The following is a 16,333-nucleotide window of genomic DNA, read 5'->3' as shown; positions in this document are numbered from 1 at the left end:
GCACAGGCAATAGGATTTACGAGGCTTGAAGAAAATAAGAGCAAGCAAGAGGAGGAGGATGACAAAGAAGCAGTAAGATGCTCTTGCTGCACCCACGTAACCACAGATCTGCCCAGTTTGAAACGAAACTTATCACCAAGTTACAGCATGCCATGTCATTGAGAAGCACTCTGTACCTGCGCTCTTCCCAAGAAGTAAATGACTGTAGAGGATGTATCCCAATACGCTCCTCTGTCTAAAGAGTGCTGCTTTGGGCATTTTATACAAGAGAGAAAAACAGAATATCAAGAGTGTGCTTAGGTCTCAACCCCCATTTAACATCCTGTCTTCAAACACCAAGGATCACAGACTGTCCAGACTTCACAGGACAAATCCACTCAGGCTCGTGGGGCAGCAGACAAAGACAACAAAGAAAGAGCCGTGCTACAGCCAAACTCCAACTCCCTTCTCCCTCACCTGATCTTCAATACATCAGTCATCAAAACCCAAGTCTGCAGCAATCACTGCAACTGAGATTGAAAGATTCCCTTAGACACCAGAAAAAAAAAAAAAAGCACCAAAAGCAAGTGGGCCATTTGAAAGTAACATTTTCCTCAGCCATCTGCTGCTGTGATTTCAACATCATAGTATGGGTTATGAATGATGTAAGAATACCTGCAATTGTTTCCTTTCAGGGTTGCAATAATTTTGAATGTTAAGCACATAAACCTCTGGAATTAAAGAGCTCACAGGTTACCTAGTAACCTGCCCTGGCTGCTGGTGATGTTTCTTCAATACTGGTAATTATTTCATTTCCTCCCTGGAAGCACAGCAAAAGCAGCAGCTAGCTGGCACTCAGCACCTAAGGCGGTGCATTTTAATAGTTAAGTTGACCTAGACACTCACTACCTGCATTTTGCTCTACCACACAAACAGAACATAGACATCACTTTCACAGTAAGTCCCTGCAGAAGGTGGCGTGGGAATAAAAAGGTATCTAAATGGACAGTCCTCAGTTCTAAAGACAGGCCTGGCTGGGACACATCAGGGATGGAAGTTGGTGGGCACATCTCTTTAAAATCTTTACCACTAAGCTTCAAGGACCCTTCAGAAAATGGAAGTGTTTCCATTAAACACTGTTATGGTGAATCAAAATAACTGAGGTTCCTCTAAATAACTGGATGCACTCTAATTTGATAGCCCAGAGCTAACATAACACGTTTAGCAGAGTGCTCTAAAAAGCATGAGAAACTGTATTTCACTTCTAAAAGCACGTGCAGTTCAAAATCTGATTTCACAGCAAAGCTAATATTCACTCTTCTATTTCTCCTCCTTCTAACACTCTGCTCATTACTTAACAGTGGTCAACTTCGGGGCACAATCAAAAAGCTTTTAAATTTGTGTGAAAAAATATTTGCCTCCCCTCAATTATGATAGTCTCTCTTAGGGCTAATGTGTTTCTGAAATGATGTGGAATCTCTGTAAACTACTTTCAAGGTATTACTCATCACTTAAAATGTTCCATTTGTTTCCAAATAGGGATAGGAACACAGACTCAATTTTTATTACTATTATTATTATTATTATTATTATTATTATTATTATTTTTACAACAGACCTGCATTTACATAAATTATTAACTGCGTTTTAAAAGTGTTCGTGCCAAAATAATTAAAACAATAAAACATCTGTTTGGACAATGGTTATTTACACCTGTTTCTATGTAAAATACACTTCTGCAAACTAAGAAAAAAAAGGAGTGACAATAGATTTCTTACTTTTCTGTGCTATTCAGAAGCTTCTAGGTACTTTCCTACAAAAGCAGGTGTAAGCAAGAGCATCTGTTCCCAATAGGGCTGATTTCCAGAACAACTACAAATCTGTGACTCCAGCTGAACTGCCTGGGAACAGCTTGCTGTGCACCTTAAAAACAAACAAGAGTTTCACACATTGCCACCTTCCAAGATTTTATTGCATGTCTCTGGATATTTGATACTCTTCCGACAGCTTTACCATCTTGAAGTGTCACTGGATAAAAATCTCAAGATATGAAATCTATTTCTATTCCTCAGTTGATTTTATTTCCCTGTCATGAACTGTAATCCAGTCTTGTAATTTAGAGCCACGAAGGAAAATATTTCTGACTCGTGATTTTTCATTGCTTGGGGCTGGCAGTCGTGGCTTTTGGTGACTCTGACAACTGCTCAGATTTCAAGTCTTGAATGAGAAAAAACAGAACACAAGCTCCAACATCACAATAGTCATTAGTTCCTAATTACATATTCTCTTTCAAACGCAATTAGCTTTGTGCAAAATGGGATAACAAGTCATCATAAAACTAATGAAGAAAACAATCCCACAACTAACCTCATTTTTGCTGTTATCCCTTTCATACGACAGCAGCCTAGATTCCTAACTAGCACCACCAGGCACTCCTGCACTCCGACATTACTTGTCCCTGAAGCTCCCCACATACGTGGCCTCGAGTCACCAGCCACACTCATGTTCAAATGCTTCCTGGTCTTCCACTGACAGTTTTGACAAGCAGAAAATTCACTGCTAACTTCACTGAGGAAAATATTGTCTGGGAAAAGTTTGTTTCCAGCTGGAATATTTATCAATTTACCTTTAAAAGCAAGGCACTTCTGCTACATTTAATTACTATTATTACAGAAGCAATATAATTTCTGGCTACATACCCCATTCATAAGGCACCAAACGTGCACCATGTTCATGGAGTGCTTTAAGTTCCTTTTCCAGTAGAAGGCTCCCCACACACATCATTTTCTTTTCCTCCTTCAGCAAATAACACGTACGAATGTAGCACAGTGTTTGAGCAACCAGGGAAGTTATTACAGCTCTGCAAATGCAGTACGCAAGCAAAACATGAAGTATATTAAACAAACACAATGATAATGGAGCAGAGAACAGGGAAATAAATCTCCCCTTACTGACTAGCCGAGTAGGTGATGTAGCTGCAATGCTGCTGGCTGTCACCCCCACCTCACTGCACAGGCAGACCTGGCATTTCCCTAGAGCAGCCACACCATATCTGGACTGGACACAGCATAAGAGACCTCATGGAAGAAACCAGTCCTGAGAGATCCAGACATGAGCTACACACCCTTGACAACTGCAAGAACATTCAGGTGAGCCTGTCTTTGGATTTGGTCACAATCAAGGCATTATGCTTGCTGTGTTAAGTTGATTTAAACAGACTTTAATTTCTTTGCTTACAGCATCGCATTACTGTCAGACCCAAAGATGGGCAACCACATACAACGAGACTTGAAGCTTCATGCAGCTGGTGGACAAGCATAGGAAATGCAACATGCTGAACCAGAAAGCCCTGCTTGCTGATTGCTGATAAAAACACATCAGATAACTACAGAGATATTCACAAGAAAAACTTCCTTTTTCTTCCCTTTTTCCTCAGAAGCATAAAAGCTGGGAAGGACAGGTGTTTCTGGTGATAACACCACCACCCCCAGAACCTGCAGGGGAGCTCGTTGGTAGGCAGGATGCAGGAGGACAGCACTCAAGGAACACACAAGGCATGGTCCGTTTGTAACATGATGTCAGCCACTGTTACTAAGGCAACGGCACAAGATAACCTGGGCTGAAAACATCCACATCCTAACAGAAATGCCTGTCCACTAAAGATGTAAAAATTTAAACACAGCCTGCATCATTTCATTATACTTTTCATTATACTCCTGATTAACACCGCATGGGTGAAATCCACCCTAGAGCAACCCACTGTCCTTGTTAACAAATAGAGTAAACTGGGGAAATGGGGAGATGGAAAGTGCAAGTACTGCTTTGTTCTCTCACACAGGGCAGTCGCTGACAGCTTCAGCAAAATACAAATGCACAGCAACAGGCAAGAACTTCCACAGCAACTTTCTCCAAAGGGAGCAGGCTCCTTCCTGCAAAGAACCCATTCACATTCTCCTGGTTCCAAAGTTTGGTTAAGTCTCATGCATAGGCTTATGCACAATTTCTAACCAAGTATTTCAGCCCCAGATCACTAAGAAGAAACAGGCTTGACAACAGTTGGACATGACAGCACTTCATTATTCCATCCATAAGCAGGCTCCACTTTGTTCTAGCACCTGCAAAGCCCATTTCAATATGCACTTATCCACAGAACCACTACCTAAAATCCTGACGCTGTGTTCATTTTTCCCTTCTGATAGGTATTGGGAATTCTGCTTGAGCAAGGCTCTCAAAACCTGTCTGCATAAATCTCCACATACGCTGTAAATCACATATGGCTGTTGGTTACTCAGCAGCTCAGTTGGTTTCCCCTTGCCAAAATACAAGTGGTTGCTGTAACAGAGGAATATCTCAAGTAGCTGAGCAATAAAGTACCCACTTAGCTCACTCTGCCAGTGACACAGGCTGAGCCCCAGCCTCCAAATGTATTAAAGAAGATCTGGAAATTAAAATCTGTGCAAGGTCATCTGTTCCCCAGCTGACCTTGTCAGACTAAGGCATATCTGCTACAGGACTAAAACCGCCATGTATTGTAACAAACACACATTTAAGATCATGGGAAAAGCAGCAGATACTACTTAAGACCGAGCAGTACCTTAGCCATTTAGCATCTAAGAGAGCTAGGAAATTTTTAGTTTTTAGTGCAAGCAGGCATCAAAAATCAACTATCATGTATTTAACAGACTCTTGCTAAGCTCAGCCTTGCAGAGAGTAAAATGATTCACAAGAACTCTATATTTATAAGGAAGACTCACTGAAAATGACTCATATACTGAGCCAATCTAAATTTAAACAGAAGGAAAAAACTTGAAAGCACATGAAACAGAAATTGGAGAGGACAGAGAACTGCACGCACAAGAGAACCCCAGCCAGGAGCAGTTAATCTGCTGCCAAATTGGCTGGAAACAGCTTCTTCATTCAATTAGTTGATGTGATAGTGGAAGTTTCAGCTTCACCTAGATCTGTTTTAGAGATAATTAAGTCCTGCGTTCGAAGGAGCGACCTCTATGCAGCTTAGAATATCTCCTTAGGATAGGTAAGATTGCTGAGTAGTAATAAGACACAGATTGTTATCAGTTCTTCAGACCCTGCCAAATTCTCAGCACAAACCCAAACAAAGTCACAGCAGGAGGAAGAGATACTTATTAAGATGATTTTACAGTATTCCTAATGAACAGATCCAAGCAGAAACAGCTGCTGTGCCACCGGCCCTAACATCAACAGTGCAGCCCAAAGGCAGAGGACTGACACTCACTCGGAACAATCCAGATTCAGCAGGCAGTCTGCAGCAAGGACACAATGAAAGTTTCTTCACTCGCTCCAATCTCAGACCATTTTCCTGATTTACTCTTTCCTCTGTGTAAGAACACAGCAGAGTAAAGGGGAATACTAAACATAACGACAACATAAATGCAGAACTCAGCGCAGGCTACTATTCTCAGAATTTTGTGAACACGTGCCAATACTTGTTTCTCTAAACAGCCTTACACTTATCACACCTATCTTCAAAAGCAAATTCAATGCTTCTTAACCTCTCTGCTTAGATGATGGCTATTCTCCAGTCATTCTCAAGCACTGCTCTGAATGAAATCTTCAATTTGAAGCATGACAAGAAAGCAGCCAGGAGTTCACAGACCAACACACCTTTACAATTGTATGCAGCTTTAATTCTCACTAATACCTTGCTGTGATATTTTCCACACACTGAGGTCTGACAAATAGTGCTAAATTCTTACTGGCCCCAGCAAATGATGGCTGGATCACAGAATCAATATTCAAGAGCTCCTTTTCAAGCACGTGAACGAAGAGGCTGTGCCTCCATAGGAGCATTTGGTACAAACTCTCACGGGCTGCCCCCTACTGAGGCTCCTGCAAACGGACAGTTCTTCATCCACCAGTGCTCACAGGGTCTGCTTCACTCTGCATCATGACACACATTCGCATCAGCCTACAAAGGCCAGGCAAACAACAGTCAAACTCCATAATTTATTCAGACTTTGATCTTGAGAGTTCTGAAACATCAGCTGGCTTTGATGCACTCTGGTATTACCTCCAAAGGAGCTTTATTTTCTTGTTAACTCTTGGTAACACAAGTTCCAAAATACAGCTTTTTCAATGACTTTTTGGGCTGAATTTTGTCAGCTTCATTCGGAGTGAGACATTTTATTCCACAAATACATTGATAGAGTTTACAGAACAAACTGCTTTAACCTGGAAGATAGCTGCCAGAATTTAACCTATGACTGGAAACTTCAACTTTTGTCAGTTATTCTCTGGGTTGCAGCTTAACAGTCACTTATCTCTTAATATATACTTTTAAACTATTAATGCTTCCTAGAAAATCACCTTGTTTTGGCTTGGTATTTGTTTTGGATAATGCTATTTAAATAACTTGCTTTATTATTCATAATGTACCAATGGATGTAGCAAATACAAACAAATGGTAGCATAAGCCAGCATTCCATGTTTTTCTGATACTGAAATCCCAGTATTTTCCTCTCACAGCAGAATAAACAAATCCCTACAAAGTAAGAGTATGCAGCATTAATTTTTTTGTGTGCCATTTACCACATAAGGCGATGATATGACTGCTGTCTTCATGTACGAATTTCCTGGTGACTGCTTCTTCCATGATCTGCTTCACCTACAAGAAAGAAGTAAAAAGAAGTGATTTTAAAATCCCAACACAAACAAGGACAGCACTTGGGAGTTTCAGCTCTTTTCAACCTTTGCTTGGCATTTCCCCGTCACTAGAAGATGAATCACTCATGAAAGTTACTCTCTGCTTAGAGGAAATGGTAAAAGGATGCAAGAAGGGAAAGGAAGAACAAAATGAAACACCTTTTTATAGGATGGGGTAAACTACATGGAGAACACAGATGAGTCTATCCGCAGCAGGCCTCTCTAAAAGGCTGAATTATTTCAGAGCACTCAGAGAGTCCTCTGGAGAACTTCTTCAGCAGAAGTCAGCTAGTCAGCTAGCAAGCTGTTTACATGGTGCATCCCTGGCCTTTCTGCGTACATGACTTCTGCTCACTAAATCAAGATCATGTATTCCTGCATGTTTTTTTTCCCCCCACATGGTGTATTCTGCTCTTTTTTAAACACAAGGAACCCCTGAGCTGCAAAGACATGCATCCTAAGCAAGCCCTGGAGTCCATCAAATAGTGAATTATCTAGCAGGTAACCACCTGTCCCCACGGGCAACTCCATCAACAGACTCAGCATACTGCCTGTGTATCAGCTCAGTTTGACCGAGTGCTAGTGCAAGTGGCACAGCAATGGGCACCACCAGCCTGCCGCAGGGGCTGCATTTCCATGTCTAGGAGACCTCAACTCCTGCTTCTCAGCAGGTCTGCACTGAGCACTCATTAAGCAGCACCTGGTACCTGAGATAACCAGTTTAAAGCTAGCTGGGTTACCGCTCCTTTGTAGTGCTGATAGGTCCAAAGGTTGCAATTCTTCCTTCTTAGTGCCTGAGCCCAGAGGAGCTGCAGATGCATTGCTTGGGCAGCATCTGGGCTGTGTATTTGAGGTGGCAGCTGCCTACAAAGGTGCTCTCTTCAGTTTGGAGTAATTATTCCTCCAGTGAGACCATTTGTGGAGCCATCACATGCACCTTCTTCCAACTGACAGCCTGAGGCCCATACCCACTTCCACACCCCCTGACCCTACGAGCAGCTGCACAAAGCCCCAGCCCCGTTGCTCGCTGTGTGGACGTTTCAACATGTGACATCCTCTTTAGAGCCCAAACATATTTAAGCTACTAAATGAATGGCCCAATTTGCTGCAGGGGAAAAGTACCCAAGAGCCACTAGCATTAAGGTGGCTAGAAGAGGGAGCACCAGAGCGCAGCTCCAGGATAAGTCATGCACATGTGACTGAAGTTTATAGACTTGAATTTAGGCACCATTAATTCCTTAAGACTGCAGCTAAGATTTCAGTCCCAGCTCCCCAAAGAACAATAACTGGAATCCTGCCTCTGACTACAGGGAGGAAGATGAGTAATTTAATAGGAGTTAGAGCTCAGGAGCTTGAAGGCAGTTCCTGCTGTCACACACTTCCCAGGCATTCCCTGCACATTAGTGTTTATTAGCTCAGTAGCTGATGTAGACTCCACTGTGTGGACTCAGGAAGAAAGAAAAACAAAAAACTGCAGCCACAATTAGAAAGAACAAGGTTATGAATGCAATAAATCAACACTACATTTGTGCAGCAGCGCCATGTGGTCAACCCATTGTTGGGTCTTAAATCTAGGACCCCCAACGAAGCAGTACAGACCTACTGAACAATTAATGTCTGTTCCCAGCTGCCACCAAATACAGAGCAAAGCTTTGCAAATTTTCAGAATTACTGCATGTTATTAAAACACATTTTCAGGGCACTGTCGGAAGATTCAAAAGCTGGAATGAGCTGTTCTTCAGTTGTACGTCATTGCTCAATGCCACACAATTCAGGGATGCCCTAGGCAAGGAGTTCAGTCAAACTCTGATCAAGTGGAACACAAGCTCTTTGCCTTCCCCTTAAATTCTGCATCATTCTCTTTGTAGGGAATTATGCTGTTGCAGCTCTAAAGTCTCTTCTGGGAAGGCACTTGTCAGTGAAGCTTTCTGAGCCCATAAAGGCATCCACCTTATCAAGTGCAACCTATTCTCATTAAAATAAACACAAGCATCCCCTCCTCCCTTCACTCATCCACCTGCACAGGTGAGAAATCTGTTAGAACTTCTGGTCTGTTGTGTGCTGGATTTGCTGCAAGAGAGGAGGCAGTAGCATGAACAGAACAGCACCTGGAGAGAAAACCTCTCAGGTGGCTCCAAGGGACAGAGGTTCGCCCCAGATGCCACAGGCTCCTTCCATCCCATGCCTCCTCTGTAAGGTCAGCATGCTGCCTACCCAAACAGTCAGCCTTATACTCTTGCCAGGTTGTGCAATCACAAAGAAGCTGATGCACTTACTGCTTTTATTTCAATCCCTCCATTCATGAACCATAAGTGGCAACAAAGCCAGAGAACTGCAGAAAGCTTTATTTTAGCAGACCGCAGTGACAGTCTCCAAAGACATTCTGTTCACATGCACCCTTTACCAAGTTTACCAACCTTAAGAATGGAAAAGACATCCAAGCAAAAATCCTTGCATCTGAGGAGCAAAGAATATCCTGATGGTAGCTCTGCCCACACACTAAGGCAGACAAGCTCCTTCAACAGACGTTGCACATTATAACGGGTTACTCTGACTTTTGGCCAGTGCTTTCAGAGGCAAACACCAAACTTAGGTCACAACATACAACTTATTAAGCTGAGAAATGTTTGGTTTTATTTCAGTTTTTGTTATATCATTATAATTTCGTTGATTTTCACTTTTTTGCACCGCGCATCATGATGGGATGCTGGAGATGCACCACAGGTATAATAGAGTGTCAGAGGCAAAGAACAGTGCTCACAAAGCACTGCAATAACCAGGAACACAGTTCACACCCAGTGCATTTTTTCCTCAAGGAAGAAAACCTCATCTCCCACATCCTTACATCCTTGCCTTCTTCAGCTTCTGCAACTACCACTCATTTATTGATTGCTTCTGCTGCACTGACGTTTGTTACTCCGTAAGAACTGGATGGTGTAAATGAAAGCAGTTAAACAATCTCTGTTCAGAATTCATTGCATTTTAGTTGTAAGACCAGCAACTGCATTTCTGAAGTGCTCTGAACTTTTTTTTTTAATGGTGGAACTGCTAAGTTTATTGTTATTCTGTTTGTTTCACAGCTAGAAAGAGTATTTACATCCATAAAAGGCAAAAAGCTCGCATTTGAAAAGGTAGAAGGAAATGGCTAGAGAAATCTTGTTTTATGAGCCTGCTCATCACAACAGATTATCCTGCAGAGAGAGTTGTTTGAAATGTGAACTTATAAGCAGCCTCAGCACAAATCCCAGTAGATTTTCAAAACACATTACATGTCCTCCTTTCTATCAGAGTCAACAAAATACATTCTTTACCAGTGGGGAATGAGAAGTCCATTTGAGAAAAGCAAAAAGCATCAAGTTTTCCCAAAGGAACAATATAACAGTTTTTGCTGTGGGGAAAGAGAATAAAAAACACACACAAAAAGACACTTTGCACCAAGTGACTTCAGAGGCTCCCCTTTTGTATTTTGCAAACTCACCGAATCTTAATAGGATCAGGGTAAACACTATACAGAAAAAAAAAATATAACATTTTACTTGAACTCCATTAGATACTGAGCTAACGTGAAAATAATGCAACAGGATGAGCAGCCCGGCTTCGGAGGACTAAAAATTGGAATGGCAGCTTTGAGAATGTACACGGGGCAGTTCAACTTTCAAATAAAACAGAAGTAAGGCAGGCAAAAAGCAGCTGTGGGAAAAACCAGACAGAAAAAAAGGAGGTTGAAAACCTCTCCATAACTCTGCCGGCTGGGGTGGCAGAGCTTTGTGTTCAATTCCTGCCTGCGTTAACAGACCGCGTGAAAAGAGTCTCCCTCTCGGCACCTCCCGATACCATTTCACACACAGCTCTGCTCGAGCCGGCCGAGATCACGAAAATCCCTTTCACGCATCAGGACAATGCTGCGGTGAGAAAACGCATCTCAGGCTACATAAGCATCAACCCGTGAGAGAAGCGCACTCAATCCCACGCCAAAGCCCGTTCTGCTGCGTCCCAGAGGCCCCAGCTTAAGGCGCAGTTCCGTCACGAAGCAGCACACCTGTGGCTGCACCGCCCCGCCACGGCCCATCTCCCCAGCTGTCAGCAGGTGGGAGAAGCCGTTAGAAAAACTTCGTCCTGCTGTGAGGGACAAGCATTACATTCTCGCCTCGTTCTTATGTAAGAACAGCCGCACGCAGCTGTGACGGCCGGAACGCCACACGGATGCCCGGCGCAGCCCGGCTGTTACCACCGCAGCTACCAGCGCTGCTCGGGGGCGGCGGACCGAGGGACGGAGCTCAGCTCGGCCGGACCGCCCGGAGCGGCGGGGGCAGAGCAAAGCTCCTCAGCGCCCCGTGGGCACGCGGCCGCCATCCCACGGCAGCGCCGTGCCTCCGCTTCTCCCCGGAGCGCCGATGCATCGCCGCGGGGCGCGTCTGCTCCGCCCGCGAACAGCACCGGGAGCGTCAAACAGCGGAACAAATCCCGCACTTCAGCCGATCCCTCCCGAAGGGAAGTCAGATTTCAACCCAATCCGCCCAAAGCTTCGTTCTATTTACTCTGGGCGGACTATCGGCCCCGCTGCCAAACAGATTAAACGTTACCGGACCGAAGCCGCCCCACGAGGAACCGTCGCGACGCGGCCCCGCGCGGCAGCGGGACCTGCGTGGAGGCTCAGCCCGCCCTCACCTCCTTCTTCACGTTCCACAGCAGCTTCTCCTTCGCGGCGTCCGCCGAGCAGCTCATGGCGGAGCGGGGAGCGGGGCCGCCCGCAGCGCCGAGCCCCGCGCTCAGAGCCGTCCTCCGGCTCCGCTGTGGGAGCGCCCGCGGGGCGAAGGCGCGGCACCGCCCGGCCCGAAGCGGAGGGGCCCCCGCGCACGGCGCGGCTCCGCGGCCATCTTCCGCGGCTCCCGCTGACGTCAGGCGGCTCGGCCCGCCCGCGGGCGGCGACGCCGGGAGTCGGGGCGGAACCGCACCTGCCTGCCGCTGCCGCCGGGGAGCCTGCGGCGACCGCTCCGCTTCGCGGCGGCTGCGCCGACAGACGGGCGGGCCGAGCCGGGGCCGCCGCGCGCAGCGCTGAGGGAGGGCTGAGGACCCCGCGGCCGCGCCGCTCCTTCAGCAGCCCGCCGTGACACCGCCCTGGCGGCGGTCAACCGCCCCCGGCAGCGGGGAGCCCCGGGATCGCGGCCGTGCGGTACTCGTGGAAGCCTGCGGCGGCGCACCGGGAGAAAGGACGGGGCCGGAGCACCAGGTTAGTTACACGCGTTTAAACTGCCTTCTGCTAGGGCTCATTTCGTTATACTCCTCTGTTGTCTGTAAAGGAGCAAACGGCACACTCAGTCTGCACGTTTTCAGGTAATGTCATGTTTACTCTTGGCAAAAGGACAGAACTTTGCAAAACCATACGGAAATGTCGGTTTTTTTGGCAATTACTTCCTCAGTCCACCCCCACAGCACAGACACCACTACAGAAGTGGCGAATCAAGGGAAGCAAGGACCGTCACTGCAGCAACCACGAATCTTGGTTCACGAGGTAAGAAAGCCCAACAGGACAGACGGCAGGTGCCATCTGCCCAGAGCTATCTGCTCCTCAGCTGCAGCCTGGACAGCTTCGGGACTTCCATTACAAGAGCTGGGTTACTTCTGTGGCAGCAGAAGTTGCATGTGGCCTTAAATGTCCACAGATCAGTATGCTCTGTGATTCTTTTTAGGAAGTTATTGTCATGAACACAAAACTCAACATTGCTACAACTGAAGGAAAATCCCAGAGAAAGAAGCAGCTGCCTGCAGCACACACTCTCAGCATGCTGATGCCTCCTACAAAACAGGAGCCTGCAGGGCTTATGTGAAAAGCAGGGACACATCTGTACAGCAGGCAGACAGACAGACCCTGAGCCACTATTTCTGCATCTTGGGGACCCCGTATGGCAGAAAATTCTGATGCTGGAGAAAAACTCAAGGGCAATCTAAAATATAATGCTTTATTAAAAACCTGCATTCCATTTACCTCGTTGATAACAGAGAAAACACCTTATTCATTGTTAATATGGTTAACTGCATTCATTATTTTATTCCTAAGACTGACATTTAAAAGTTAGACAAAAAGAAAATTAAGCCTGATGCCATAAGAAAACAGCTTGATTGCAGAAACATCAGTTTAAACAGCAATCACATTTACTATCCTCCAGATACAAAACGTAGAAATCCAAAGTGCTCTATTGTTATGAAAAAAACTAAGCTTCAACATCCCTCTGAAGTAGGGGACAGTCTTACCCTCATTTTATTACAGATGAGGAGAAATTCACATCCAGAAAAATTGACTTGCTGTCTGTGCCACCCAGTTAATGGCAAAGCTTGAAACAGAGGTTGTGTTCCCTCATCTCTAAACATGACTTCGGTCGTCCTAACAGAATGCACAATGTAAAATCTGGCCATAAAGGTTTAACAGCAAGGATTGTCACAGGTTATAATCTATATTATACTTTACCAGCATTTCTAAAAGTGAATTATGTCTGAAAATTTAAAATACAAAAAATAAAAGCATTGCCCTGCTTCAGGCTGAAGGCAGTGAAATACCATGCTATCAGTCTTTTCAATGCCCTCCAAGCTTGGATCGGCTTTTTTTTTTTTTTTTTAATTTTTAACCAAAAATTGTAAGAGATGTGAAGTCACTGGAATATTACAGTAGGATAGATGTTTCCTGTTCCAAAAATTAAATGTCAAAGCAAAGGTTAAGCATTTAATTTTGCCTTGGCATTTAGCAAGCAGTTGGAGGCTGCTGCCCTGCAGAGCTCTCTATTTTGGCATTACTGCCTAATTAACACCGATATTGAAGAACTGTTTAACATAAGACATTCACTCAAGGCACCAAGGCTCCTTCTCTGCAGAAAAGCTGAGGTTGTTTTTCATTGTGTCAGGACCCCATTAGAGCATCATGTAAGACTTCATTACATTGCTTGTGTATAAATGTCAGCTAATGCTTTCCACTCGTTCTTTCAGTCTGCTAATACAATGTTTGAATGCACAGAAGTTCACTTAAATTCAGAAGCCAAGAAAGTAAGGTTACAAACGAGGCTAAGAGTTACTTCTTCCTCCTAATGGCTACTTTAAATTCAGTCACATCAGTAAACGCATCCAATGCTGATATTCTATGTAGGAAGCCGTTACTCTTAATTAGCAGACGCAAATGCATATAATTAGAAATTAGAAATGATAATGTGATACTTAAAGCCAGCAGAGAAGATTCATAGGAAGCACAGCTGTTTGCTCTAAAAAGGGTCAGCTTACTGCAAACAGGTGAATGCTGCATCACCCTTTTCAGTGCTGCTTTTTTTCCATTATACCAGGCTGTAGAAATATGTAGGAATGTGTATGTGTGTCAGAACTGATATCCTTTACCTCGAAAGCAAATTTTGATGAGAATTACAAAGTACACATTGCATCAAAACCGCATGTTGAAAATTATCAGAACTTAGCAGTCAGATTGTACTATCAGTGTGTCATGATTTTGGTGGAAGAACATCCAGTTAACATTCCACCCTGGAACAGTTTCAGATAAGCAGGACTCTTCCTAAGAGAAAATAAATTAGTTTGTACCACTTGCACAAGAAAACAGAAGTTTAACCTACAAACTGTGTAAGTGATGGCAGAATCCATGTCTACATTTACAATTACTGAGCTTTCATGTAAATTATGCAATTACATAAGAAACAACCCAGGGCATTCCAGATTTCATCAGAAAAATGGCACAGCAGCTCCCATTCCCAGGATGGGAATCTCTAACAGCACTATCATTTAGTGCTGTGCAGACATCCCAGAACACGCCTAACAGTGAATTTCCTGATGCTTTCCAATTCCTGGTCTGTCCACCAGTGGAGGGAACTAATGGACTGTTAGTGAAATCCCACCACAGCTATTCACCGAGGATCTTCTCAGCCACATCCTGAACACCTTATCCAGACAAACACCATGACCATGGTTTTAAAACTGTCTTTTAAATAGAGAAAAAAAATTGTTGCTATGGGATACGAGGAAAAGAAAACTAGCTAAATCAATGCAAAAGCTTCCCCCCCCCCCCCCGCTTCTTACAGCATAGTAAGAACTCCACAACATGAATCACTCCTCTTAAGGAATATTGTGAGCACAGATGTGAACCACCAGCTGAAGTATCTGTACCAGCAGACTGATCTGACGCACTCTTTCACTTTGTCATTTTTCTGCTTATAACTTCTCTGAACAGTTGTGCAAAGCTACCCACGTCACTTACTTAATCTGCTAACATCCACTGTGGTGAAAAAAAAAAATCATTTGCCAAGAAATACAAATGCCATACAAATGAATTTTTAAAAGCCAGACTTATTCGTTACACTATGGAAAAAACAAAAAAGTACGAGACAAAACTGAAACTATCAAGTAAAGCAAAAAGACCATTTCACTACAGTCTCCACTGGTGGCTTCAAAGCACTCACCATGATTTAATATAAATAGTATCAGTGAAGAAAAATCAACTGAAAAAAAGAAGAAAAATGAAATCCGCATCACACTTTATCACAATTAAAAACAAAAGTTTTAGTCAAAACTGATCTCAGCGAATGTATTTTTCCTGGCACAAGAGAAACAACTAGCAGAAAGCAGTACAAAAAGAAAAGAAGTTGTTAGAGTTTTAAAGAGGCCTTTCAGAACAAGGCAGGTTCATTATGTGGCAACTTACTTCCCGAATGTGAGCAAATAAGTGCTGTTCATTAGAGGCCCAGTTCGGCAATAAACCTCCCGCATTTTGCGGCCATTAGTGTCTTCTAACAAAGCCTCAACGGTTACATTTTCAAAAGCCTAACTGAGTGGAAATCACTGTTTTGTTCCCTCCCCATCCTCCCTTTTTTTTTTTTTTTTAATAATCTTCTATCTTAATTTTAGTTATGACTTTACTTCATTAATTTGGCTTTTACATTAATTTGCTTTAAAACTTCTATGTAATTTTGGCACTGGTGAAAGGAGTTCAAGACTAACCATCATGGAATCTGAGGCTTCCACCTTCACATAAAATATAAGGAAATAAAAGCGGTGGTGGAGCACGCTAAGCCACTGACACATGTCCACACGTGCCAGTGAGCAACCTGCAAGTAGTAACCTTGTATAACTGGTAAAAGTTGAATCTGCAACCTACATTTGAAACATACAATCAAACAGTTAAAAAGAAACTAGCAACTTCTCATACTAAACAAAGTTTTTCTAGAGACCCAACATGCAAAACAGCCGGCACTCCAATCTTCTGAATAGTCCCCTCAAATTCCAATCAAATCCAATCAAGCACTCAGAATAAAGCTGACATTTCAGCTTACCATCTCTTTCCTCTGTCAGGGCCTCCTGCATGCCAGAACAAAGTTTTTACGATTATTCTTCAGCTTCTATGCTCTAGAAGTGATTCAGAGCACAAAATTTAAACTCATTCTTCACTATATTAATATTACCTAGCATTAAAACTGTGTAGTCTGCACTTTTCTAGCCATCAGGAAAAAACTCCTGTTGCTGGAGAAATTTAACATCAAATAACACTTTGGGCCAAGGGAGGAAACTAATGTAAAACTACATAATTCTACAGGTTGCCATTGTTTAGATGAACAGGATCAAACTATCAAAGCCCTGAACAATGCCACCCCTACCACAATCTATTCTTAAAGTTTTCTTATTTGATAAA

General features: G+C 43.7%; 1 protein-coding gene across 1 annotated transcript in view; it reads right to left on the bottom strand.

Annotated features, from left to right (window-relative positions):
- SGSM2 (small G protein signaling modulator 2) overlaps positions 1 to 11,385 on the bottom strand; it is a gene marked incomplete at both ends in the record, with an annotated part of 40,826 nt that extends 29,441 nt beyond the window's left edge. Inside the window, 2 exons of the mRNA XM_079544971.1 lie at positions 6,547 to 6,622; positions 11,329 to 11,385. Coding sequence (XP_079401097.1) covers positions 6,547 to 6,622; positions 11,329 to 11,385 — 133 coding nt within the window. The remainder of the gene's footprint in view (positions 1 to 6,546; positions 6,623 to 11,328) is intronic.
- Between the last annotated feature and the right edge of the window lie 4,948 nt (positions 11,386 to 16,333).

The sequence above is a fragment of the Tetrao urogallus genome (assembly GCF_951394365.1).
Source record: "Tetrao urogallus genome assembly, chromosome: 20".
In the NCBI taxonomy this organism is placed as follows: Eukaryota; Metazoa; Chordata; class Aves; order Galliformes; family Phasianidae; genus Tetrao; species Tetrao urogallus.
The sequence above is the reverse complement of the archived record's forward strand: the minus strand, read 5'-3'. Positions and strand labels throughout refer to the sequence as shown.